This window comes from Oncorhynchus masou, chromosome 22 (assembly GCF_036934945.1).
Source record: "Oncorhynchus masou masou isolate Uvic2021 chromosome 22, UVic_Omas_1.1, whole genome shotgun sequence".
NCBI classification, from domain to species: Eukaryota; Metazoa; Chordata; class Actinopteri; order Salmoniformes; family Salmonidae; genus Oncorhynchus; species Oncorhynchus masou.
In genome coordinates this window covers 18,028,424-18,052,484 of record NC_088233.1, presented here as the reverse complement: position 1 = coordinate 18,052,484, position 24,061 = coordinate 18,028,424, and the positions used below count along the sequence as shown (strand labels likewise).

The window sequence follows — 24,061 nt, the reverse complement described above, 5'->3', positions numbered from 1 at the left end:
CAACTCTATGATACTCCCCCACTTAACATACTGCTTGACTAGTTGGGCCCAAGCTTGCTGTACAACATTAAAACCTATTCAGTCTGTCTACAAACAGGCTCTCAAAGTGCTTGATAGGACGCCCAATAGCCATCATCATTGTCACATCCTTAGAAAGCATGAGCTCTTGAGTTGGGAAAATCTTGTGCAATACACCGATGCATGTCTTGTATTCAAGATCCTTAATGGCCTGGCTCCCCCTCCACTCAATATTTTTGTTAAACAGAAAACCCAGACATATGGCAGCAGATCCACAAGGTCTGCCATGAGAGGTGACTGTATAGTTCCCCTAAGGAAAAGCACCTTTAGTAAATCTGCATTCTCTGTGAGAGCTTCCCATGTCTGGAATTCACTGCCATCAGACACACATAACTGCACCACATATCACACTTTCACAAAATGCTTGAAGACATGGCTAAAGGTCAATCAGATTTGTGAACATGGTCCCTAGCTGTGTGTTGCCGCTTTCCATGTTGTCTGTTGTCTGTAGCTTGTGAGGTGTGGAAACACTTTGTTGCTTTTATGAATTTTGTCTTGCTGCTTTTTGCTCTATGTTGCTCTGTCTGTATGCTACGTCTTGCTTGTCCTATGTTGCTATGTCTTGCTTGTTCTATGTTGCTATTGTCTATATTGTAATTGTTTTTAATAACCTGCCCAGGGACTGCGGTTGAAAATTAGGCGGCTGGCTAAAACCGGCACTTTTACTGAAACGTTGATTAATGTGCACTGTCCCTGTAAAAATAAAAATAAACTCAACTCAACTGTATCACTTTTCCAGTGGGTTAGAAGTTTACATGAACTGAGTTGACTGTGCCTTTTAAACAGCTTGGAAATTCTTAACCAACAACGACGAGACGGCCTACAGGGAGGAGGTGAGGGCCCTCGGAGTGTGGTGTCAGGAAAATAACCTCACACTCAACGTCAACAAAACTAAGGAGATGATTGTGGACTATAGGAAACAGCAGAGGGAACACCTTCCCCTATCCACATCGATGGAACAGTAGTGGCGAGGGTAGTGAGTTTTAAGTTCCTCGGTGTACACATCACAGACAAACTAAATTGGTCCACCCACATAGACAGTATCGTGAAGAAGGCGCAGCAGCGCCTCTTCAACCTCAGGAGGCTGAAGAAATTCGGCTTGTCACCAATAGCACTCACAAACTTCTACAGATGCACAATCGATAGCATCCTGTTGTGCTGTATCACCGTCTGGTACGGCAACTGCTCCGCCCACAACCGTAAGGCTCTCCAGAGGGTAGTGAGGTCTGCACAACGCATCACCGGGGGCAAACTACCTGCCCTCCAGGACACCTACACCACCCGATGTCACAGGAAGGCCATAAAGATTATCAAGGACAACAACCACCCGAGCCACTGCCTGTTCACCCCGCTATCGTTCACCCCGACTGAAAAACAGCTTATATCTCAAGGCCATCAGACTGTTAAACAGCCACCACTAACATTGAGTGGCTGCTGCCAACACACTGACTCAACTCCAGCCACTTTAATAATGGGAATTGATGGGAATTGATGTAAAATATATCACTAGCCACTTTAAATCAAATCAAATCAAATTTTATTTGTCACATACACATGGTTAGCAGATGTTAATGCGAGTGTAGCGAAATGCTTGTGCTTCTAGTTCCGACAATGAAGTAATAACCAACAAGTAATCTAACTAACAATTCCTAAACTACTGTCTTATACACAGTGTAAGGGGATAAAGAATATGTACATAAGGATTTATGAATGAGTGATGGTACAGAGCAGCATAGGCAAGATACAGTAGATGGTATCGAGTACAGTAGATACATATGAGATGAGTATGTAAACAAAGTGGCTTAGTTAAAGTGGCTAGTGATACATGTATTACATAAGGATGCAGTCGATGATATAGAGTACAGTATATACGTATGCATATGAGATGAATAATGTAGGGTAAGTAACATTATATAAGGTAGCATTGTTTAAAGTGGCTAGTGATATATTTACATAATTTCTCATCAATTCCCATTATTAAAGTGGCTGAAGTTGAGTCAGTGTCAGTGTGTTGGCAGCAGCCACTCAATGTTAGTGGTGGCTGTTTAACAGTCTGATGGCCTTGAGATAGAAGCTGTTTTCAGTCTCTCGGTCCAAGCTTTGATGCACTTGTACTGACCTCGCCTTCTGGCTGATAGCGGGGTGAACAGGCAGTGGCTCGGGTGGTTGATGTCCTTGATGATCTTTATGGCCTTCCTGTAACATCGGGTGGTGTAGGTGTCCTGGAGGGCAGGTAGTTTGCCCCCGGTGATGCGTTGTGCAGACCTCACTACCCTCTGGAGAGCCTTACGGTTGAGGGCGGAGCAGTTGCCGTACCAGGCGGTGATACAGCCCGCCAGGATTCTCTCGATTGTGCATCTGTAGAAGTTTGTGAGTGCTTTTGGTGACAAGACGAATTTCTTCAGCCTCCTGAGGTTGAAGAGGCGCTGCTGCGCCTTCTTCACGATGCTGTCTGTGTGAGTGGACCAATTCAGTTTGTCTGTGATGTGTATGCCGAGGAACTTAAAACTTGCTACTCTCTCCACTACTGTTCCATCGATGTGGATAGGGGGGTGTTCCCTCTGCTGTTTCCTGAAGTCCACAATCATCTCCTTAGTTTTGTTGACGTTGAAGGTGAGGTTATTTTCCTGACACCACACTCCGAGGGCCCTCACCTCCTCCCTGTAGGCCGTCTCGTCGTTGTTGGTAATCAAGCCTACCACTGTTGTGTCGTCCGCAAACTTGATGATTGAGTTGGAGGCGTGCGTGGCCACGCAATCCTTGGTGAACAGGGAGTACAGGAGAGGGCTCAGAACGCACCCTTGTGGGGCCCCAGTGTTGAGGATCAGCGGGGAGGAGATGTTGATACCTACACTCACCACCTGGGGGCGGCCCGTCAGGAAGTTCTCACATAGGTATTCCTCTTGTCCAGATGGACAATGCTACTTAATATAATGTTTACCTACCCTACATTATTTCTCATATGTATACGTATATACTGTACTCTATATCATATACTGCATCTTTATGTAATACATGTATCACTAGCCACTTTAAACTATGCCACTTTGTTTACATACTCATCTCATATGTATCTACTGTACTCGATACCATCTCCTGCATCTTGCCTATGCCGCTCTGTACCATCACTAATTCATATATCTTTATGTACATATTCTTTATCCCTTTACACTTATGTGTATAAGGTAGTAGTTTTGGAATTGTTAGCTAGATTACTCGTTGGTTATTACTCCATTGTCGGAACTAGAAGCACAAGCATTTCGCTACACTCGCATTAACATCTGCTAACCATGTGCATGTGACAAATAAAATTTGATTTGATTTAATGCTACGGCATACAATGACATTCTAGACGATTCTGTCCTTCCAACTTTGTGGCAAAAGTTTGGGGAGGCTCTTTTCTGTTTCAGCATGACAATTCCCCCGTGCACAAAGCGAGGTCCATACAGAAATGTTTTTTTTTTCGAGATTGGTGTGGGAGAACTTCACTGGCCTGCATAGAGCCGTAACCTCAACCCTATCAAACACCTTTTGGGATGAATTGGAATGCTGACTGTGAGCCAGGCCTAATCGCCCAACATCAGTGGCCAACCTCACTAATGCTATTGTGGCTGAATGAAGGCAAGTCCCTGCAGCAATGTTCCAACATCAATTGGAAAGCCTTCCCAGAAGAGTGGAGGCTGTTATCGAAGCAAAGGGGAGACCAAATCCATATTAATTCCCATGATTTTGGAACGAGATGTTTGACGAGCAGATGTCCCTATTATTTTGGTCATGTAGTGTATATTTAATCAGAGTATTATTGTGCTGTCAGGAGACCCTGCGTACTGAACCCTTCATGTCAACATCCTCCTCAGTGTAGCCTAGTGGTTAGAGCGTTGGACTAGTAACTGGAAGGTTGAGAGTTCAAACCCCCGAGCTGACAAGGTACAAATCTGTCGTTCTGCCCCTGAACAGGCAGTTAACCCACTGTTCCCAGGCCGTCATTGAAAATAAGAATTTGTTCTTAACTGACTTGCCTGGTTAAATAAAGGTAAAATAAAATATATAGTTGTGCCCTTAGTAGCTAATTTTGGGGTCCCAGTCGTGGCAGAGATGAATGACTTAGTACTGAGAAAGAATGCAATGTAGTGGCTATAATTAAATAACCTCGGACGATAATTAGCATTCAGTAATTACCTGCGCCAAGCCCTTCATCACTCACTGTGCTTTGAAGTAATTTCATCACTCGCTGTAAATACCTCAGTAACTTTCCACTGGGTTGCGTTCTTTTAGCTCACAATACTGGTGTTGAGTGACAGAGATTATCGTATTGTCCAGACAATGCGATATAGTAGGACTAACCTGTTTGGTATTGCTGCTTCAGTAGACGACCAGAAAAGTTGAAATATGCATGTGTATTATCATTAGTCCGAGGCCTCAGTAACACATAGCAACGTTTCAAATGATGGATCAATTCAAATGCTAATGTTTTCCAGGAAGTGTGCCTGTTATCATGCTGAATACAATGACTTTTCACCACCTGGTATAAATCTCTTTAATGTAAGCTATGTGAAGTATGTGGCAACGTCATGAATGTAAACAATGTTCTTTCTACTGCCCAGCCACACATTTTATCTATTCTCTTCCTCTCTCATACAGAGGTGCCCCAAAAGGATAAGGACAGTGAAGAAAAAGCAGGGGAGTCCCTCTCAGACTCCTCCCTGTTCGTCCGTTGGGGTCATGACCTTGGTCCTGAGAGTCGCCGGGTGGCGCTGAAGAAGTTCCAGTACTACGGCTACAATGGCTACCTCAGTGACCGCCTCTCTCTGACCAGACCCATCCCAGACCTCAGGCCTGATGGGTCAGTGACCTTTGACCCTTCTGTTGGTTCCTTTTTATCATCCATTTAAAACAAATATTTATACAAGTTGTTTTTTCATATCTTGTCTGTTTGCGGTTTCTCCTCAGGTGCAGAAACATGTCGTACCCCTCCAATCTCCCCCAAGTCAGTATCATCTTTATCTTTGTGAACGAGGCCCTGTCGGTCATCTTGCGCTCCATCCATACAGCCATGAACAGAACTCCCTCGCACCTCCTCAAGGAGATCATCCTGGTTGATGACAACAGCAACAATGGTAACTCCTATATTCTTACCAAATGTAGCCTACAAAATATACAAACTGCATCGCAAACAGGAAGCCATTCAGGCTGCTTACTAGCAAGCATAAATGCATGCCTACACACTATGTATTTACATCATCATACATAGATAAATTCACACTTGACATGCTTGAGGACGGAGAGTACATCAGAATTTTCTCTTTAATGTTCTTTAAAAAATGTATCTACCCCTATACACATTTACAATATCAAAAACAAAATTGCTGGTGTTGCTTGCCAATTTAATGGATTACTTTCATACAGCTCCCAATTAACTTATTTGTTATCCTAGTTATTTCAGCAGGACAGACCTGCATACTGATCAGCTTTAGAGCCAGAGGGAAGTGAGAAGATTTAAAGGCTCTGTTTTACCTAGACTGATCAAGGTGTTTGAGCTGCATACTTGACTGAACGTGTATCATATTATGGTGACAAATGAGGGTCATACGAGTCCACCAGAGGGATAAAAAAGAAACAGGCTGCTTCTTTTGAATTAATATTTTTATTAAGGCCTCCTATTTCAGGATATAAACATTGAATCATTGGATTAAATAGAGAGGAGCATCCGTAATGCAAATGAATTGGAAAACGGAACTGTAGCCCAGAGGCAGAGTATTACTGAGAGTGGAAATGAAGCTATAAAATGTTCCTTTGTGGCCGTTGATATTCTAATTAATTCCTTGGCAGTTGGCTCACTTTGAACAATGAGACACTTCCCGTTCTGTACAGTTTCAGTCTGGCTAACAGCTCGCCATCCTTAGTGGGGTTCCTCATAGAGTCAGCTGGGGTTAATTCCCATGACAATCCAATTAATCTAATCGACCTTCGTCCTCTTATTTGTACTCTTAATTTCTAAATGAGTTAAATTACTGTATATTCACCACTAACTATCGCTGTATATTACTTGGTTCATCCTAATCAGTTCGTGGTTGTATGATGAATACTGTCATACATAACATGTCTGAAGGATATTGTCCCCTAAAGTGTATCAGCTTACTCCCCAACACTGCTGGAATGAAAACGGACACTGATGTCTGATCCTTGCCCTTAATGACCCAATCACTCCCTCTCGTTGCCATGGTAAGCCACTGCCATGACCACCTAACAAATGAAACAAGCAGGTGGCAGATGGTGCTTGTGGGAATGCAGAATTAACTTCCCTCAACCAGACGATGCTGATGGCTGCTCAATAATAGGATATTTCCAGGACTTTTCACAACCCCAATATTATTCCTTTGAAATACCCTTTACACCATGGAATGTGGAATAGATGACACTTCGGGCTGTAAAGCACATTTCAAAAGTGTGTTTAGTTGATGGTCCTAGGTAGTCTACACTGTACATACCTTCAGCAGATTTCGCAGGTGTAGGCTTTTATAAGACATAATGAGAAATACCTACACACTGTTTCAAAGCTTCCCAGTGTTTCATGCAGCAATGTCACTTCTTTATAAAGGTCAGACAGACTCTGTGATGCTTATACAAATCCATATACGACTGTTTCTATAGCTGAGCTGAAGGAGAACCTTCAACACTTTGTGAAGGAGACCAACTCCCAGCGGCCAGACTTCATCAAACTGGTCCGTCACGACAAGCAGGAGGGACTGATCCGCTCCCGGGTCAGTGGGTGGAGGGCCGCCAGCGCCCCCGTCGTGGCCCTGTTCGATGCCCACGTGGAGTTCAACATTGGATGGTAAGGGACTGGGATGCCATATGTGTATGTGCCCATCTGTCCAACAGCTAAAAACCTTGTGTGCCCATTTATGATATTTGATGTAAGTGCGGTAGAATTGATATGTGCTGCATTTTCTCAGTCATTACCTAAGAGATATTACCTAAAATAGCTAGTTTGGTCGATGAGGTAGAGGGTTTTCAGTCAGAATAATATGTGACTGTCCTCAGCTCTTAAAGGCATTAGGGCTCAAAGGGTTGACGTGCTGCTGACTGGAGTTGAGATATGAGATGTGTTGTCCATGGCAACCGAGTGTATCAGGGCTTCCTGTTGTCTGACAGGGTTGATGTGCCTGTTAATCATTCTCTCCACAGCTTGACAGGCCGACCGACGCACATATCTCTGAAGAGCCTGGGCTCAATTCAAAATAACCCCACTTACTCCTGAAGTGCTTTGGCACAGATCTCAGAACACACAGGTCTCCTCACTTCTCAGAGCTACCAGATTTAATGTCTTCGACCAATAAAGTAATTTGCCTCAATGCGATGACAGTGCTTGAAAAGCAGAGTACATGAGGCTCTCGGCTTGTCTTTTATGCACAGAATCATGTTGATAGAATTACAGGTTGGCTGTTCATATTAACATTGATCTGAGGCCTTTTGTACAAAAAACAACTTTGATGCTATTTGTGTGTCTGCTGAGGATCCTTTTCCAAATGTAATTACACACATATGCAAGCCCTGTGGAGATCTAACATGGTTATTTTTAATGATTGATTGAATAATGTCTGTCATTTTAAATGACAGAGGGCGACTGACTGCTATATTTAGCACCTCTGCTACTGTACATTACAATCATCAGGAGCTGTGGACATGTTGTCTAGTGCCAGTCGACAACAGATTTTCTGTCTATCTTGACCTGTTTTATCTAGTCTAAAATTGAAAACTCAAACTCCCACGAACAAGACTTCAAGTTACCTTTTAGTGAGGAGAACTACATTGAGTGTCCAAAACATTAAGGACATCTTCTTAATATTGAGTTGCATCCCCCTCTTTTGCCCTTAGAACAGCCTCAGTTTGTCAAGGCATGGAATCTACAAGGTGTCGAAAGCATTCCACAGGGATGCTGGCCCATGTTGACTCCAATGCTTCCCAAAGTTGTGTCAAGTTGGCAGGATGTCCTTTGGGTGGAGGACCATTCTTGATACACACAGGAAACTGCTGTATAAATGTGTTAAGATGTGTATTTCCTTGACTGTGGCTTTGACTCTGAGCTCCAGAGTTCCTCTGTGGAGATGGGAGAACCTTCCAGAAGGCCAACCATCTCTGCAGCACTCTACCAGTCAGGCCTTTATGGTAGAGTGGCCAGACAGAAGCCACTCCTCAGTAAAAGGCACATGACAGCCCACTTGGAGTTTGCCAAAAGGCACCCAAAGGACTTTCAGACCATGAGAAACAAGATTCTCTGGTTTGATGAAAACAAGATTGAACACTTTGGCCTGAATGCCAAGTGTCACATCTAGAGGAAACCTGGCACCATCCCAGCAGTGAAACATGGTGGTGGCAGCTGTGGTGATGTTTTTTAGCGGCAGGGACTGGGAGATTTGTCAGGATCTTGGGAAAGATGAATCCTTATTTTATTTTCATTTATTTTACTCACTTTTTCTCCCCAATTTCTTGGTATCCAATTGGTAGTTAGTCTTGTCCCATCGCTGCAACTCCCTTACGGACTCGAGAGGCGAAGGTCAAGAGCCGTGCCTCCTCTGAAACACAACACAGCCAAGCCACACTGCTTCTTGACACAATACCTGCTTAACCCGGAAGCCAGCCGCACCAATTTGTCGGAGGAAACACCGTACACCTGGCGAACTTGTCAGCGTGCATTGCGCACGGCCTGCAACAGGAGTTGCTAGTGCGCGATGGGACAAGGACATCCCTGCTGCCAAACCCTCCCCTAACCCGGATTACGCTGGGCCAATTGTGTGCCACTCCATGGTTCTCCCGGTCGCGGCTGGCTGCGATAGAGCCTGGACTCGAACCAGGATCTTTAGTGGCACAGCCAGCACTGCGATGCAGTGCCTTAGACCACTGTGCCACTCAGGAGGCCCACAGAGAGATCCTTGACGAAATCTTACTCCAGATTGCTCAGGACCTCAGACTGGGGTGAAGGTTCACCTTCCAAAAGGACAACAATCCTAAGCACACAGCCAAGACAACGCAGGAGTGGCTTCGGAAACAAGTCTCTGAATGTCCTTGAGTGGCCCAGCCAGAGCCCGGACTTGAACCCGATCGCACATCTCTGGAGAGACCTGAAAATAGCTGTGCAGTAACGCTCCCCATCCAACTTGAAAGAGCTTGAGAGGATCTGCAGAGAATAATGGGAGAAACTCCCCAAATACAGGTGTGCCAAGCTTGTAGCGTCATACCCAAGAGCGACTCGAGGCTGTAATCGCTGCCAAAGGTGCTTCAACAAAGTACTGAGTAAAGGGTCTGAATACATATGTAAATGTGATATTTCCTTTTTTTAATAGATTTGCTAAAATTTATAAACCTGTTTTTTCTTTGTCATGTATTGTATGTAGATTGGGTCTAAATACTTTCCAAATGCACTGTACATGGTAATACGCTTTGTCCAACCTAATTTGTTTCACCCACCAAATCAACACATCTCATATTCTGTGTGTGGCGTGGAATACTGTAACCTATAGCCATAGGACAAGAACTCCTAAGGAGCCATTAACAATCAGTGGGTAGGATGAAAGTCCCACATTCCAACAGTTTCCCCCCATCTTTCCTGTGATGTTAAAGAAGTGATGAAAAATGTATGGTGAAAGGTGTTGTCCCTCATATCGGTTTCATTGGAAAAAGACACAATGTATCTCAAAGCTTCAGAACGTCCCACAATGCCTTGTCTTCCCAACAGGGCCGAGCCCATCCTGCTCAGGATCAAGGAGGACAGAACGCGCATCATCTCACCGTCGTTTGACAACATCAAGTATGACACGTTTGAGATCGAGGAGTATCCACTGTCTGCTCAGGGCTTCGACTGGGAGCTGTGGTGTCGCTACCTGAATCCGCCCAAAACCTGGTGGACCCAGCACAACACCACCGCCCCTATCAGGTTGCTGTCAGCTAAGACTTTAACACTCAACTGTTGTCTTCTGCTATTTCACTGGCACTGTTTCTGTTGGCATTGAGAAACCCACATGTTGTTTAGTATTTGATTTTGATAACAGAACAATGTAAGAACTGTGTGTGAACCTGTTGCATCAGTTTGTTGTAGATGAAAGCTCTTTGCTTCTGGACAGCCGTTACTTAGTAACATGATACAGAAAATCATGCTTATTCTTTACAGAAAAAAAGGAATAGGCAAACAACCTTGTAGGGTTATTATTGAAAACAAATGTTTATCATGAAATCAAATGTGCATAATCTTCAGCTGAGCACTTAGTATTACAAATAAATGAGCAAGTACTAGGAAGTAGTTCACAGAACTAAAGCGCATAAATGACTGTTTCTCTCTCTTTGCCATCTTTGTACCAGGAGCCCAGCTCTAATTGGCTGTTTTGTGGTGGACAGGACGTACTTTGAGAAGATTGGTCTATTGGATGAGGGAATGGAGATCTATGGTGGAGAGAATGTGGAGCTTGGCATCAGGGTGAGTGGAGTCCAAACTATAATCAGCTCAATAATATGTTTAAATAGAGCCAAATCCTAACTTGAGATCGGTCCCCCATTGACATCGATGAGTAATTTACACAAGTCTGTTACGTACATGCCCAGATTTGAAGTTGGGATTTGAGGACTCTTAAACTCATTAGTGTGTGTAATAATCCACTGCTGCACTACTGTATGTTGCTGGCAGACACAACCAGTCAGCTCAGCACTCCTCCAGATGGGCCATGGGAGGAGCTGCAGTGTGTCAGGAACCCCCACCTGCCCCCATGGTGTGCTGAAACTCGACCAGCTCAGCGACTTGCACACTTACATATAGCCATCGATCTGAAAATATAGGAAAAATACACTTAGACGAACCGTAATTACTATGGAACATACATGCACACTGCACATAGAATAGAAACGGGCTTGCAAGCTCAAACCTGGCAATTTGATTGGTTCTCATGCAGACACTCGCAATGGCTGCCTGGTAGTGTGATACAACAATTTCCATTGTTATTTGGAATGTTCTATTACTGATGCTGGATTGCCATGGTAATGTAGAATGTTTATTCCAGTGGAGGCTGGTGGGAGGAGATGTAGGAGGACGGGCTCATTGTACTGGCTGAAACGGTATCAAACACATCACATATATAGAAACCCCGTTTGACTCTGTTCCATTCATTCCATTCCAGCCATTACAATGAGCCTGTCTTCCTATAGCTCCTTCCAACACCTTCCACTGATTTCTTTAAATGATGCTAACTGAAGGGGCTCATGCAAAGGAATGTAGTTTTTCTAATGTCAGTTGAGTTGACTCAACAAATCACAACACAGATTGAATGGTACACTTCCTGCTTTTACTTCCTGGCATGGGCACCCTCAAAATGGCTGCCAGTCCACCCATTATTCCATCATTGACTTGAATGGGGAATCCTGTTATATTCATTCTATTTCTGGAGTGGGTCCTGTGTGGATATTTGTGCATCCTTTCCCTTGCAGCTTTGTGGTCCTGCAGTATCAGGAGGGAAGGGAACAGCCAACTTTTTGGTAGGCGTAAATCCCGTCCTTCACTCTGAAGACCGGGTGTTTATAATAATTGATCAGAGCAGCTGTTTTTCCAGCTGTCACTCCCTAGACTGCATCTTACAGTAGCTTCTCTAAATGGCTAACTTCATCCTTCTGAAGGGAGAAATGTGCTCTCTAGCAACTGTATTGCTTTATGTATTACATTATGGATCTGGCAAGTGGAGGTTGATGTTTATTGGGATGGGTCTGGTCCTGGAGGCAGAACTGAGCGATTTTTAGATGGGGCCAGTTCTAAATTCTAAATTGTCTGTATTGTAAAAATGTATGTAAACAAAAAAATGCTTTTTGGTCTTTAATTTAAGGCTAGGGTTAGGCATTCGGTTTAGCAGTGTGGTTAGGTTTAAAATCACATTTTATGACTTTGTGGTTGTGCCAGCTCGTGACCATTCTGCAGAGCTCCCTCCAGAACAAGATTCATGGCAAAAAACTCTAACCTGCTGGCTAAATGGGAAATTCTTATTGTGTGGAAATACGGAAAAAGTTCCAGGACTGTCCATACACTACATGGTCAAAGGTATGTGGATATCCCTTCAAATTAGTGGATTAGGCTGACCGGCGTATAAAATCGAGCACAGCCATGCAATCTCCAGACAAACATTGGCAGTAGAATGGCCCGTACTGAAGAGCTCAGTGACTTTCAACCTGGCATCGTCATAGGATGCCACCTTTCCAACAAGTCAGTTCATCATATATCTGCCCTGGTCAAATGTAAGTGCTGTTATTGTGACGTGGAAACGTCTAAGAGCAGCAATGTCTCAGCTGCGAAGTGGTAGACCGTTATGGTCTATGATAGACGCTCACAGAATGGGACCACCGAGTGCTGAAAATCATCTGTCCTCGGTTATAACACTCACTACCATTCCAAACTGCCTCTGGAACAGAGCTCCTGAGTGGAGTTGAGCCGTTGGAAATCCCACTCATCGGTCATCGCTCCATGTGCTTTCATACTGTGCCGCTAAAAACTGCTCCATGATCACATGAAAAACTACTGCCGCTCCAAATAAGCTCCATTCATTCAAATCACAATTTAACCAACACCCATCTATTTTTGTGACTACCTGGATCTACCAATTTGTTTTTTTAAGTATTGAAACCAAACCATATGGATTTGAATGAAAAGTATTTGAATAAACATGAAAAGGTGAATATAAGAAGCGAACATAATTTCAAATAGGCTAGATGTCATATAAAACAGCATATAAAAAGTCTAAATAGGTCAGGAGCTAGACAGGGAGCCTAATAAGGAACGAAAATGAATTATTTATGTGATACTATTTAAATTATTTGAAGGCTATAGCCTAAAAAGAAATGCTTTGTGAAGCATTTGTGAGTGCGTCACAATAGGCTAGTAGGGACATAAAGCGCTCAGCATTTAAACAACATTTAGTTGTATTAAATCTTTATAGTCTGTAAATTGCGCATGTAGGCTGTGACTTACTTAGAATGAAATACACATTAAACAAAGAATTACTTAGTGCCTTTTTGAAATTATTTTTGGAATAAATCTTTAGAAACACGAGTCTGGCCAGTCTGTGTCTTGAAGCTCATGTGATGGTGCCTGGAGAGCAGGCCAGAAGTGGAGAATATCCTCTCCACACTTGCAAAGCCACTGGGGATGATAAACACCCTCTTGTCCACTCTCTTGCCAGTTTAAAAAAAAATGCTCTTTGAATGTAGGAATATGCCAGGCCTATATGGCCAAAATCAATTATGGCCCATTGTATAGATAATTGTACGAAAATGAACAAAACGTTTAAGAGATCAGATTTTTTGTTTATAATACTTTGCTGCAATGACACACTTAGTTAATGACCCAACTCGTTCCTTTCTTTTAGCATGTACATGTAGCATGCTTTTGGGATACGATTATTTTCAGATTCCACAATGATTCTTTAGTTGTGGACAACACACTCCCTCTCCTGCTCTTGGACCTCATCTTTGTAAGTCACCTTGGTTTAGCACCTGTGTGTTTAATCAGTTTCTTTATGAAAATATTTAGCGAACTCTGACAGTAGCTAAATCAGGGGGCTATAGCAGCACACAGGTATACTACAAATGCATGCTGAGGCAGGCAGGCAGGCATGCCCTGAGCTTGTGAAGTGAATGCTACTGTAGAGAATTTGGAGCAGGCAAGAAGGCCGACGCTCCAGCCTTTGTGAATCTCGCTCCAGTCAAATTGGACACGCTCCAGATCCGTTATGCTCACATATTCTGCTCTCGGAGTAATGTCAGCACAAGAACTGTTCGTCGGGAGCTTCATGAAATGGGTTTCCATGGCCGAGCAGCCACCCGCAACCTAAGATCACTATGCGCAATGCCAAGTGTCAGCTGGAGTGGTGTAAAGCTTGCCACCGTTGGACTCTGGAGCAGTAGAAATGTGTTCTCTGGAGTGATGAATCACGCTTCACCATCTGGCAGTCCGACAAACTAATCTAGGTTTGAAGGATGTCAGGAGAACTCTACCTGCCCGACTGCGTAGTGCCAACTAAAGTTTGGTGGAGGAGAAATAATGGTCTGGGGCTGTTTTTCATGTTTCGGACTAGGCCCCTTAGTTCCAGTGAAGGGAAATCTTAACACTACAGCATACAATGACTTTCTAGACAATTCTGTGCTTTGAACTTTGTGGCAACAATTTGGGGAAGCCCCTTTCAGCATGACAATTCCCCCGTGCACAAAGTGAGGTCCATACAGAATTGGTTTGTTGAGATTGGTGTGGAAGAACTTGACTAGCCTGCACAGAGCCCTGACATCAACCCCCATCGAACACCTTTAGGATGAATCGGAACGCCGACTGCGAGCCTAATCGCCCGACATCAGTGGCCGACCTAACTAATGCTATTGTGGCTGAATGAAGGCAAGTCCCCGCAGCAATGTTCCAACATCTTGTGGAAAGCCTTCCCAGAAGAGTGGAGGCTGTTTAAGGTAGCAAAGGGGGACCAATTCCATATTAATGCCCATGATTATGGAATGAGATGTTCGCCGAGCAGGTGTCCACATACTTTTAGCATGTAGTGTATAACTCTATTGAGACCAGATGTTGGTATAAAGATCCATTGAATCTGTGGGGAATCACGATTACCAGGGTGCTGGAGTTTATTTTCCAGTCTTAACAGGCTATGTGCGAGTGCATACGTAATCCCCTCTATCTTTGCAGATAATAGAAACTCAAGTCGTGGATAATCAGTGTTGTCAATGTAAATGATGAATTTTGTTAACAGAATCCGGAATTCCACTTCTTTCCACAGGGCATAACATCTCCCGTAGTGAATAGTTCTATTTAGGCCTGCCAAAACAAGGGAAATCATCAGTAATGGGATTTGTCTGTTTTTCTACCAATGCTTCCTCCCTGGTACCCCATAAACACATGTTATGCTTTAATAAAGACTTTATTTATAGGTCTATCTTTATTATGTCTGTTTTCCCACTGTATATTTACTGCTGATTTTTTTTCTCCAATTAGATTACTTTAGAATCTTATCTCAGCAGGCAGTCATTTTCTGATTAAATCGCGGTTAGCTAACTTTTCCTTTGAGTTCCTGACCAAGTTGTGTGTTTAGTTTATGACCATGAACATGTGGGTGAAACAATTCAGCACTCATAATAACTGATATTTCTAGTCCTGGACACTTCCCTATACCTTCCACACCCATGTACAGCCAGGTGTAATGTTGTCTGGCGATACAGTTGTCTCCAGTCCAAAACAGTAGGCACATGCTCCGTATAATCCCCATGAGAAGGATTTTCCTCTGAGAGAAAGTAAAGGAAGAGCTCTTGGGGCTCTACCCAGCAGGAGAATATTGGAGGATGAAAGAAGATTCTTGCACACACCATCTCACTCTCTTTGACTTTCTCTCTCTCATACACACAGGCTACATTATATGCTAAATAATAGCTCCTCATAACCCTTTCAAGTAAGTTCTTTTACAAAATATGGTGATTCGTAAAAGATGTTTGGAGACGTGGTAGCTCTACAGTAGTCCAAAAGTTTGTGTGAGATGTGGTAGACAGTCTTTATATGACAGATAATTTACTGACTCTGACTTCCTTACATCTAACCCTGTGTTCACTACTGAGCTCTGTACACTTCCAAGGCTATACTCAACTTCCTACCACTTTTGAAATATGTTATTTGGACTGTATGTAACTCCAGGTATGGCAATGTGGGGGCAGTGTGGAGGTTTTGCCCTGTTCTCGGATAGCGCATATCGAGCGTGCTCACAAGCCCTACACTCAAGACCTGACTGCTCATGTGCGGCGGAATGCACTTAGGGTGGCCGAGGTGTGGATGGACGAATACAAGAACCATGTTTACATGGCCTGGAACGTTCCCCTACAGGTAAAGACCACAGCCTCCTTAGAGTGGGTCATTATCCAACCCTCCTGACCATGTGACCTGAGCAGAAAATAATCCAGGCCCTAGTCAATTCAGTCTAAACTTGGATTCCATAAATGTTTTATTTAATGATAGGTTATGACATGTGGGTATCCATCACAGGAGATTCGTGAGGCTGGCTCATGATAATGGCTGGAATGGAGTGAATAGAACGGTATCAAACACCTGTTTGATACTGTTCCATTTACTCTGTTCCGGTCCTTACTATGAACCACCCAATTAAGGTGCAACCACCCACCTGTGGTATCCATGTGTTGGTGTGTCTATTTCTAGAACTCAGGGATTGACATAGGGGACCTCTCGGAGAGGAAGGCTTTGAGAAACAGACTGCTGTGTAAATCTTTCAGCTGGTTCTTGGCCAACATCTACTCTGAGATGAGAACCTACAGTGACACAGTTGCCTATGGAGTGGTGAGTATGTTATTATATCTGTACATCTCAGCCTTTGTTTCTTTTCCAAAATATCACAAGATGGCTGTACCATACATGTGCAGCGTAGGTAATAATAATAATAATCACCTCATATGACAATGTCACTTATCATAGAAAGTCATGCTATATTGTGCTGGTAATGTGAGGTAAGAACGTGCATGAGTCGTTTCATGAAAAGAGTGCCTTTTGTGTCCCTTTGATATTTTAAGTAGACATTGTGGACCAATACTGAATTTTAAAGCCTGTAATATTAAGTGCCCTTTTTAATATAGACCACATGGAGAATTCAATCAATCAGATGTTTTATTTTTATGAAATGGCTTACTGAAGTGCTGAAATTCAGCAACCCTGTGTCACTTCTAGGAAGATTTCAACCCACTTAACCCCAAAATGTCTCCAAGTTTCACCATCATTGTGAAGCCCTAGTTATTTTGTTCCTTTGACAGTCATTTCTGGAGATTATTATTTATTTCATGTGATTAGTTCTTAATCTACGTCTGACCCTCATTTTAAGGTCAACCCTGTTACTAGAAGAACTGAACTCTATTTTTAATATGGTGAAACTTCCTTTTTAAATACCTTTTTCGAAAGAAACATTGAACATCGAATAGTCAAATCATATTGTAGAAGGAAGTAAGCTGGTTATACTCTTGGCCATATTCAAGTGTGTTTTGTGCTGGAAAACTGAGCGAGTCGAGCATATAACACGCCTGTATCCCATAGATAGACAGGCTAGAAATGTATTAGCAATTGAAACAATATTGTTCACTTGCATTCAATTGCCACTCCCTATTCCACAAAACAAGCTTTCATTCCCCCTATCTCGAGGGGATTTGTAGCTGATTTAAGATGAAATTGTCAACCTTGTTTCAGTCTACCCTGTTACTTTATTTGTCACTTAATAGCCACTTACTGTAGTCATTTTTCGTATTTTAAACTCTTGATGGGGAAACGTGTTTTTTTCATGGAGTCGAACATGTCCTTTTGAAATGAGGTGAAATCTAACGTTTTTGGGACAAATTTACACTTCTTAAAAGGCACCGAATTGGTGGAACGACCCACATACTGTTCATGCTGAAACAGTCTTTTGAAATATCTTAGCAAGAACATTACTGTCATAGGAGTCCATTTCAAACCACAGCTTGAGGACATACCTCCACTGAAGCAATGAAAGGTTGAAGGTCAGTTGTATTTAAACATGAGTAATAAAACGGTCCAAAAATAACTTGACGAACCCTCTAGTGCATTGCTTGGTTGTTTGATGAGCACATCACAACTGTGTTAGAAATGTTTGATGTGTGATCATGACACTAGTCAGCATGTGTGGGAGTCAAGCTGGGAATATGATTATGAAGGCATTGCTATCAAAACAACTTCTTGAAACACATTTGAAGAATACATATTTGACCAATGATAGTTATCTTAAAGCTGAACTGAATAAGAGTGCATTGAGAGTGATATTATCATAACAATAACATTTATTACACAATATCATTTTAAAAAGTGTGATTATTTATTTTTGTAGATGTCGCTCTAAAATATGACTCAATTTGTTGTCAAATAGATTCCGCAGGACTAATGGCATCCCATTTATTTAGTTGCAAAACATATTTCTTCCCTTGTTGATGTGAGGATAATGAAAAACAATTGTTTCAACTATTGTGTTCTCGGTATTTAGCCTAAAGTGCTTCCATTTGTCAAACTCTTCGTCACACAGACCAGTTGTGTGCTGTGTCATTCTATCATTAACAGACTAATTAACCGTTGTCGTTGGCCAGACAGAAGAAGGCACAGTTTAAGTGCTTTTACGAAACAGATTGTCTGTTATCGCATGGAGAGCGATAACTTCTGCATCCTTAATCCGTCTCCATCCCTGCCCCATGGTTATGTGGTTGGAACAGCCTTGATTTTCCTCCTCTGTCTCCTCCAGTTGAAGAATGCTCTGAGGAGCGACCTGTGTCTAGACCAGGGGCCTGACTCGGACAACATCCCCATCCTGTACGTCTGTCATGGGATGACGCCACAGGTGAGTGCCCTCTGACCCCTCCATCTGTAAGGTCACTACCAATTTTGTCCTGGTCCTAACGTATATGCCACAGCAATTACTGAATAACTAGGTTTTTCCCCCACTTAAAATAAGACTCTTACTCTAACTATGATTCAGGATATTCATCCTTATTTCCTTGTCTTGTTCAATATAAAAGCTTTTGGAAAAGATATTAATGTTTCTAAATGCATAGTGCTTTTATACTACTTGTCCCTTTTTACTACTTTGTAATGTGCTGGATTTTACAGCAAAAAATAAAAAATTTGTTTGCCCGTCTACATATTCACATTGAATAATTTATAATTGCAACAAGACAGTCTAGTACCGCATCTCTGTTGTCAGAAGTCAATATAATCGATTGGTGCCTGAAATGTTAAACCTTTGTCTTCTTTCTGGGTCATACCCAGCTACTGGATCTCTCCGAACTGCTGCGTGAACACTTCTCTCTCACTGTCACAATAAATGTTCATTTTATCCCTGAGACATTTAGCTCATGTAAGAAAATATACTTATTATGCATAACTTTTTATATATTTTTGCTGAAACCCAAGATATGAGATTATCAATTGTTAAGCTGCTGGGTCCAAAATGCAGTTTAGTTCTAGACAGTAACTCTACAAGATTTACTGTAGAATACAAACTGAGAGAAGATAATGTATTACGTTGGGTATGCAGGCTGAAGCCAAGCCAAATAGAAGCACATGTCCTCTGCATCTGTACTACAATGGAGTGTGTAGGCCTATACAAACTCTATCAGAGCATTATCTGGGTATGGAGGGGAATGGTGGTGAATGTCAGGGACCAGGAACTAATTAGATAGTGATGGCCTGTCTATTATTGAGGAGGTAGAAGGGTGTTTCTTGTGGGAACAGATGGGCTGCCAGGCCACCAGGAGATTCTCCCCTCTCAGCAGGGATCCTCATTTGTACATCTCCCAGTGTTCCTCATTAGAACTGGTGTTACCTAGGAGACCAGACCCTCTAGACTGTATGGAGATGAAGCTCCAATTGGCACTGAACGTGTGTTTGTGTGTGTGTGGAGCAGTGGCGTAAAGTACAGACACCCAAAAGTACTTGTTACATTGGAATGCTCAGCAGGACAGGAAAATGGTCCAATTCACGTACTTATCAAGAGAACACGTGGTCATCCCTACTGCCTCTGATCTGGTGGACTCACTACACAAATGCATCATTTGTAAATTATGTCTGAGTGTTGGAGTCTGCCCCTGGCTATCTGTACATTTTAAAAAACAAGAAAATTGACTCACTTTTACTTAAGTATCTATACTTTAACTAAAGTATGGCAATTGGGTACTTTTTCCATCACTGGTGAGGACACTTTAGGGATCCATATTGCTTATCAAAGGATCTTATCAAAGAGCACTCTACTGTTTACTGCAGAGAGCGGAAGGGATACCTTAGTACAGGAAACAAGTGTATTAAATTGGTTATTCTATCTTTACTGGTTTGCTCTATACTGTAGTACCAAAGGTGGTTGTTTTCAGTCGTCTCAGTGATACCTGTTGAAAGTTACTTTACATTACTGTTGCTAATTACATTTACATGATATCGTCGCTGTCTCATGAACATCTCTTATCACCTTAATAAACTTTTCAGGAAATATATAAAAACATATTTTCCCATTAATGATCATACAATTATAATTATGAAATGGACAGAGTACATTAAGGGGAGTTAGTGGTTTTAATAAATGTAAAATAAATATTGAGTTACAAGTTTTTCATCAGACAGCCACGATATGGTATCTATTATTTGTGTGAAATTTGTGTTTATAATGAAGTATGTAGGATTTGGTTCTGACTATAGTAGAGACCGCATCTCTTCCTTGCCTAGCAAATGAACAGAAAGCGACTGCGTCAGCAGGCGAAAGATGGAGGGTTTCAATTTGCTATGAAGCCCTTGCAGAGTTCATTGAAGAGGGATTAATAAATGTTGGCTGTGTTATGTACAAATCCTCATCGGGATGAAGGCTCTTCTCGCAATGAGTACGTCGGTGGTTCAGACACACTCTCGTTGTTGGTTCAGACACACTCTCGTCGGTGGTTCAGACACACTCACACTCTCTGTTCCACACGGCTCAGTTTAAAAACGTAGAAATTATTTTTGATTAATCTTTAAAGGGATACTTCAGGATTTAGCATTAGCACAATGACTGGAAGTCTATGGGTGTAGCATGCTAGGATATACCCGTAGACTTCCAGTCTTTGCGCTAAAGCTAGTTAGCATTGGCTCACAACTACCTCTAACTTTCTTCATACTGGACACAGATACATGAAAACACTATTCACAAGTTAATTTGACTCTGGGGAAGTAGATTTGTATTTCTTAGTGATCCCCATTTAGCTGTTGCAAAGGCAGCAGATACGCTTCCTGGGGTCCAATCACATTAAGGTACTTACATTACATACAAAACAAAAGATAAAACAGTACATCATAACATTATTACACCTCTACATATCTATAATACAAAATGTATAATACCACCATTCAACAATATTACAATATACGTGTGTGTGTGTGCTAGCTCTTGTGTGCGTATGCATGTGTCTGTACCTTTGTGTGTGTCTCACAGTCCCCGCTGTTCCATATGGTGTATTTTTACCAGATTTTCTTTTTTGTGTATGATTTTACTGCTTGCATCAGTTACCTGATGTGGAATAGAGTTCTATGTAGTTAAGGCTCTATGTAGTACTGTGCTCCTCCCATAGTCTGTTCTGAACTTGGGGCTTGTTAAGAGACCTTTGGTGGCATGTCTTGTGGGGTATGCATGGGTGTCCATGCTGTGTGCTAGTCATTTAAACAGACAGCTCGGTGCATTCAGCTTGTCAACACTTCTTACAAAAACAAGTAGGGATGAAGTCAATCTCTCTTCCACTTTGAGCCATGAGAGATTGAAAGATTGTACCTAAAATTGTGTATAAACGATCATGCAAGATTTTGCAATGCTTCCTATGTCGAATGTGTAAAAAAAATTGGTTGGTCAGATGTGTGTAATTGAGGAACATACTCATGCTGCACTTGAAGCATTTATGATACCGCTTATTCTGTTGACTGATAGGCATACACGGATCAAAAAACTGACTGTTAGAACTGCCAAATCCCCATGGATAGATGATGAATTGAAAAACTGTATGGCTGAGAGGATGAGGCAAAGGGAATAGCAAATAGGTCTGACAACACAGCAGACTAGCAAACATACAGTCAATTAAATAAATCACATAACTAAACTAAATGAAGAAACTATACTATGGAACAAAGAACTTATATAAAGAATGATAGTAAAAAAGCTCAGGAGTACTTTAAATGAAATTCTAGGCCTATCATGCAAATTCAGTTGTGTGCTGTACAGCAGGGCAGCCGGCTAAGGCCATTATTGTTTTCTGTTTTTACTAATGACCTTCCACCGACCTTGAATAAAGCCTGTGTATCTATGTACACTGATGACTCAGTGTACATAGACATAGAGCTCTAGTCAGTTTTAGAAAGGGTAGCTAGTAATGGGCTGAAAAATATCTCAAAAACAAAAAGTGGTGATTGAGCAAGTTGAGGAGACTAAACTGCTGGGTGTAACCCTAGAAAGCAAGCTGTCATGGTCAAAACATATACACTTAATGGTTGCTAAAATGGGAAAAGGTATTTTCGTGATAGGGCGTTGCTCTGCCTTCTTGACATATCATTTGACCAGACAGGTCCTACAGACCCTAGTTTTGTTGCACCTGGACTACTGTTCAGCTGTGTGGTCATGTGCGAGAAAGAGGGACATAGGTAAATTGCAGTTGGTCCAGAACAAAGCAGCACATATCACACATGTATGTACATGGTGGGCAAGTGTCAGTAACATGCATGTCAATCTATCCTGGCACAAAGTTGAGGAGAGTTGAGTTGAGTCTTTGTGTGAGGTATTGATGTGTTGAGGGTACCGAACTGTCTGTTCAAGCATTTGGCACACAGTTTGAACAGTCTTTGGTACAACACAAAACATGCAACCAGATGTCTCTTCACAGTCCCCAGGTCCAGAACAGAAGCTGGGAAATGCACAGTATTAAATTGAGCCATGACTACATGTTAGATATTGCTGCACTGTCGGAACTAGAAGCACAAGCATTTCGCTACACTCGCAATAACATCTGCTAACCATGTGCATGTGATCACTACAATTTCTTTTGATTTGACTATATGGAACTCTCTGCCACCCCAGGTAATTCAAGCTAGCAATAAAATGTGGACCCCAGGAAGAGTAGCTGCGGCAGAGGCTATTGGGGATCCTAATAAATACCAAAGTGGAACAACCATTTGTATGGAAAAAATGTCCATTTAATGCATGTATTTTTGTTCTTATATTTGCTATTTTGACCATGTTTTTTTAAGGTGTGTAAACACTTCAAGCTGTGTCTTTATTGCAATACACACAATTAGGACCTATCAAAGGACCCAGCAGGTAATGAAGGACAGAGTCCTCTCTTCACAGGGATTGAGACTAATGAGATTCTGTCACCAGCTCTGAATGGAGAGGCAACACCATTAAGAGTTCGGTTGGAATGGAATGTCAATCTATAGATCATGTTTAATAACCACTATTATCACTGTGTCCCCCGTCTGCTGAACTCTTTCAGGGTACAGGATCACAGCTTAAAGGCTCACTATTGCTTTACGTTGGGATAATTGATTTTCTAAATGTCTTGTTTGCGAAAGACAAACATCATTCCACCCAATTATCTCCCTGATGCTTGCATTCAGTCCCTCCAGTCAGATGCATAACATTCCGGTTCCTTGTTACTAATCGTTCTTTTTGCTTGACACTCATCTGGTACTTCTCTAGAATGTGTACTACACGAACACGCAGCAGCTACACCTGGGGGTCCTGAGCCCCACCATCGACGACGACGACAACAAGTGCCTGGTGGATGTGAACAGTCGGCCGCGGCTCCTGGAGTGCAGCTACGCCACAGCCAAGCGCATGAAACTCGCCTGGCAGTTTACTCAGGTAAAGGCTACTCCTGTCTTCTCTCATGAGAATGTAGATTCACTGTACAGTAGTTCAGATGGGTATTGAGTTAGTCACAAACAAAGTTACAAATGTGGTCGATGAACCAGGCTAATAAGGCACTGCACTGGGCTGTTGAGCATTTGAAGGAGAGGAGCAGATGTGAAGAGTGGTTCTGTTAGTGGGTTGAGAGTGTGGTTCACCAGCCCGCACTCAAGTGGCCTTGTTTCACATTACGGAGTGTCACAAAAAAAGCATTCGCACCATATGAAAAGCCAAAGTGGAACATTGGACCCTGCTCATTAAACACAATAGATCCTCTCCGTGGAGAACAATGAACATCGCCCAATGACTTTGCATCTTCTCCACTGCAGACGATGGCATTAAAATTCACCCTAATGTCACCCTGCTGTCAAAAAATCACATGTGAAACGTACTTTGTCCTTTTTATATTTTTGAGAGCATCACCATTAGGTGTTACTCAAGGTTCAAATAAGGCTCCTTCATTTTTAATAGTTGAAAGGAAAGTTTAGTCAATGACTCTGAAA

The 24,061-nt window shown here is 42.3% G+C and overlaps 1 protein-coding gene across 1 annotated transcript in view; it reads left to right on the top strand.

The window, feature by feature from the left end:
- LOC135508787 (polypeptide N-acetylgalactosaminyltransferase 18-like) overlaps positions 1 to 24,061 on the top strand; it is a 93,568-nt gene that overhangs the window by 42,384 nt on the left and 27,123 nt on the right. The window contains exons 2-10 of the mRNA XM_064929006.1: positions 4,720 to 4,921; positions 5,029 to 5,195; positions 6,730 to 6,913; positions 9,815 to 10,012; positions 10,435 to 10,549; positions 15,788 to 15,973; positions 16,304 to 16,441; positions 18,393 to 18,488; positions 23,349 to 23,513. Of these exons, the coding sequence (XP_064785078.1) occupies positions 4,720 to 4,921; positions 5,029 to 5,195; positions 6,730 to 6,913; positions 9,815 to 10,012; positions 10,435 to 10,549; positions 15,788 to 15,973; positions 16,304 to 16,441; positions 18,393 to 18,488; positions 23,349 to 23,513 (1,451 nt within the window). The remainder of the gene's footprint in view (positions 1 to 4,719; positions 4,922 to 5,028; positions 5,196 to 6,729; positions 6,914 to 9,814; positions 10,013 to 10,434; positions 10,550 to 15,787; positions 15,974 to 16,303; positions 16,442 to 18,392; positions 18,489 to 23,348; positions 23,514 to 24,061) is intronic.